At 29.8% G+C, this 3,189-nt stretch overlaps 1 protein-coding gene across 1 annotated transcript; it reads left to right on the top strand.

The window, feature by feature from the left end:
* Positions 1-298: 298 nt before the first annotated feature.
* On the top strand, positions 299-2,741 carry LOC107648708 (protein SODIUM POTASSIUM ROOT DEFECTIVE 2-like). The gene is made up of 3 exons (XM_016352531.3): positions 299-1,138; positions 2,043-2,118; positions 2,364-2,741. Exons 1-3 carry the CDS (start codon positions 512-514, stop codon positions 2,534-2,536), a joined length of 876 nt encoding a protein of 291 aa, XP_016208017.1. The 5' UTR covers positions 299-511; the 3' UTR covers positions 2,537-2,741.
* The last annotated feature ends 448 nt before the right edge of the window (positions 2,742-3,189 follow it).

The raw sequence follows: 3,189 nt of genomic DNA, 5'->3' as shown, positions 1-3,189 counted from the left end.
GGAACTTCCATTTCATTTCGATGGCTTTTATCTATCTCAACTCTAGTCTTCATACTTATTTGTTAATTTTAAATTTAACATTTCAGCTCATAATACACTGTAATAGATCTAACTCTTTATATTATATAAAATTTATAATCATACTACCTATATACAAAAAATCAACTATCAAATTAATCATTAAAATAAAATGTATCTTCAAATACAAGATACAATTGAAAATAAAATAAACATTTATAAATAAACACATGATAGTATTTTTGTGAAATATAAACCTTAAAAAAAAGTTTACAAATTTGTTAACAGTTGTATTTTAGCTGAGAAATAAGATATATTGATCTAACACCTTCCATTCAAAAGGCATTGAAGCTTTAAAGTAGTTAGTACCAACCTTCCTTCTAGTTGAAGTTCCCGTTTTATTTTCCACATCTTTAATTTGTTCATTTCAGAATTCAGATTCTCTTAAAACCACTTAGTACTTCTCTGCCACTATCATCATCATCATCCAAAGATGAAAGGCATTGATATCTTCTGCGCTTCACAATCCTCAACAGCCATATCTCATGCCATGGAACAAGCCTCCTCTTCTTCTTCTTCTTCCAACACCTTCCATCTCGGTGGCAGGGCCCTCGACCGCCACAACCCCATCATCATGGATTCTAGAAGAACACCTTCTAGAGACTTCACTCTCCCACCGACTCCCTCTTCCGTTGACCCCAAACCTGGCCACCATGATCTCCAAAAGGGTAAGAAAAAATCATCATCATCGTCTTCTTCTCCTTCTTCTTCTTCTTCTTCTTCTAAGAGAAGTTCAAGAAAGGGTCATGATAAGAAAAAGAGTGTGACAGAGAATAAGGTGACTGAACATTTTACCAACAATCACTCTTCAAAGGCCATTGATAGTGTTGTGAGAAGGAGTTGGGTCACTCCTGCTGGTTCATCAAGGTATCTGCTAAGTGACATATCAGATTATGATCCTGTTTTGGCTCTAAATACTTCTAATATTAATGTTGATGATGATAAAAAGAAGGGTCATCAAGTTGTTCATAATCAAGATGAAACAATAAAACATCATCATGCATCTAATTCTAAACCCTCCAGCTCCTCCTCTGCTCCAAAATCTGCTTCGTCAAACCAGGTAATTAAGTTTTACCTTTTTAAACATGTCTTTTTGCTTCAATTTATTAGACGATGATGATTTGATATGTTGCTCATGAACAAGAACAGAACAATGTTACTATTACTGTCAACAAAAGTTCCAGTTTTCTAATAAGATTTTTTACAGGGTTTAGCTAAAGATCATCATAGTTATTGAAATATTTACTTTAGGTAAACAAAACACCTATTAAAAATTTGAATTTTGTATATTTTTTATAAAAAAATTTCATCGGTAATCTTAACATGTTGCTAAAGCTTTTTCACATAGGAGTAGACACGTGTGAGTTGTATTACATCTAACATGTGTTTTTATGCAATACTTTTGTTTTTGGACTTAAAAACATAAATTAGTATATTTATTTTTTTGTCTTGTATTAAAACTATATATTTTGAATAAGTAAACATTCAAATTGGTTTCTAAAGATTTTACACTATAGTCTCCAACAAATTTTTATTTTTTAGAAATTTTAAAAAATTATCCTCGTCATGTATGTCTACCATCATTTTCAGTTAAACTTTTAATATGTATATTGAACAAATAAATTCTTAATAAATTTTATTATTAGACAATTAAATCTATAAAAAATACATTCTAAGATAAATTAGTTTTTATATAAAATAATAGAAGGATCAATTTATCCAATAAAAATAATTTTCAAAGATTTTTAGAAATAAAATTTTTTGAAAACTAATCCATCTAAAATTCTTTGAGAATAAATTTAAATATTTATTTTTTTGAATAATAAAAAGTAAATTATATATATATATATATATATATATATATTTTATCAAAAACTGATATTATATTACAGGATCATTTTTAAATTATTAAACAGAAATACACAAATCAGTGCATTTAACCATACGAATAAATCTCTTCACAGGTTGTGGTATTAAGGGTTTCTCTACATTGCAAAGGTTGTGAAGGCAAAGTGAGGAAGCATCTCTCTAGAATGCAAGGTAAAATAATAAATTTTTGTGACACCAGCTTTTTATTATGGAAAAGTATAAGGGTCAGTAACTTTTTCAAATTTTGGACAGCATGTAACTAGTAAAAAAAAGTGAGTCATTGGATGAAATCTCATACCATTAAAATCATCATTGATGGCTATTTAATAGCTACAAATCACAAAAGTTGCTGACTCCTAACAATCCTCTTTTATTATTTGTAATTTACTATTATATTAATCATTAATATATGGCAGGAGTTACATCCTTCAACATAGATTTTGCGGCAAAGAAGGTGACAGTAGTTGGGGATGTGACTCCATTGAGTGTATTGGCAAGCATATCAAAGGTTAAGAATGCACAATTTTGGCCACCACCACCTTCTGGATCCGCTAGTAATCTAGAATCAAGAAAAAGAAACTTGGCCTAACGAATATGAAATTAAAGAAGTTAGACTATTGTTACTATTATTATTGGTATTATTGTTGTATGTTATGAAGAGTTTAGTTTAATTTGAAGAGCAATCTAGTTGGTTTAAATGCAAATGGAAAACTTAGCAGTGTATGTAGAATTGACTTTGAATTTAATTTTGAATGAAACAAGAAACCGATCTAAGAACTAGTAGAAAGGAATGCAATTTTGTGTCATGATTAGTCTAATTTGATTGTATGTATGTATATTGCTATGCAGAATTTTTAGTAAATTTGGGTTGGTTCGATAGGTAACACCATAATACTCAAATTCTTATACTCGAGCCATAAGTCAATGATAATAAGGTGGTACGATTTTTAAGGGGGATTTTTTTTTATTACATAAATATAAGTATTAATTGAAAGGAGTATTAATCGAGGAGCCTGAAAAGAGTAAAAATAAAATTGTGAAGACATATCACTCACGCATCAGCAACTAATAGATAAAGCGTGAAGTCGAAAGCGTTATAAGGATAAAGTCATAAAGGAGAATAAGAGAATGACAGTATATAGATATATAACATAAGTAAATAGCCACTAGTCGCGACTCGCGAAGTTTAAGCCGGCTAGGGTACAGTATGAAAGTAGTTGACAACAGAAACTCCTAATCTCT

This window comes from Arachis ipaensis, chromosome B6, assembly GCF_059453495.1.
Source record: "Arachis ipaensis isolate K30076 ecotype BB chromosome B6, ASM5945349v1, whole genome shotgun sequence".
NCBI lineage: Eukaryota > Viridiplantae > Streptophyta > Magnoliopsida > Fabales > Fabaceae > Arachis > Arachis ipaensis.
Note: the sequence above shows the minus strand (reverse complement) of the source record. Positions and strands in the feature narration are given on the sequence as shown.

Coding starts and splice junctions, on each gene's coding strand:
- LOC107648708 (XM_016352531.3), top strand. CDS start 512: ATGAAAGGCATTGATATCTTCTGCGCTTCACAATCCTCAACAGCCATA. Junction 1,139..2,042: donor AATCTGCTTCGTCAAACCAG/GTAATTAAGTTT, acceptor ATCTCTTCACAG/GTTGTGGTATTAAGGGTTTC. Junction 2,119..2,363: donor GCATCTCTCTAGAATGCAAG/GTAAAATAATAA, acceptor AATATATGGCAG/GAGTTACATCCTTCAACATA.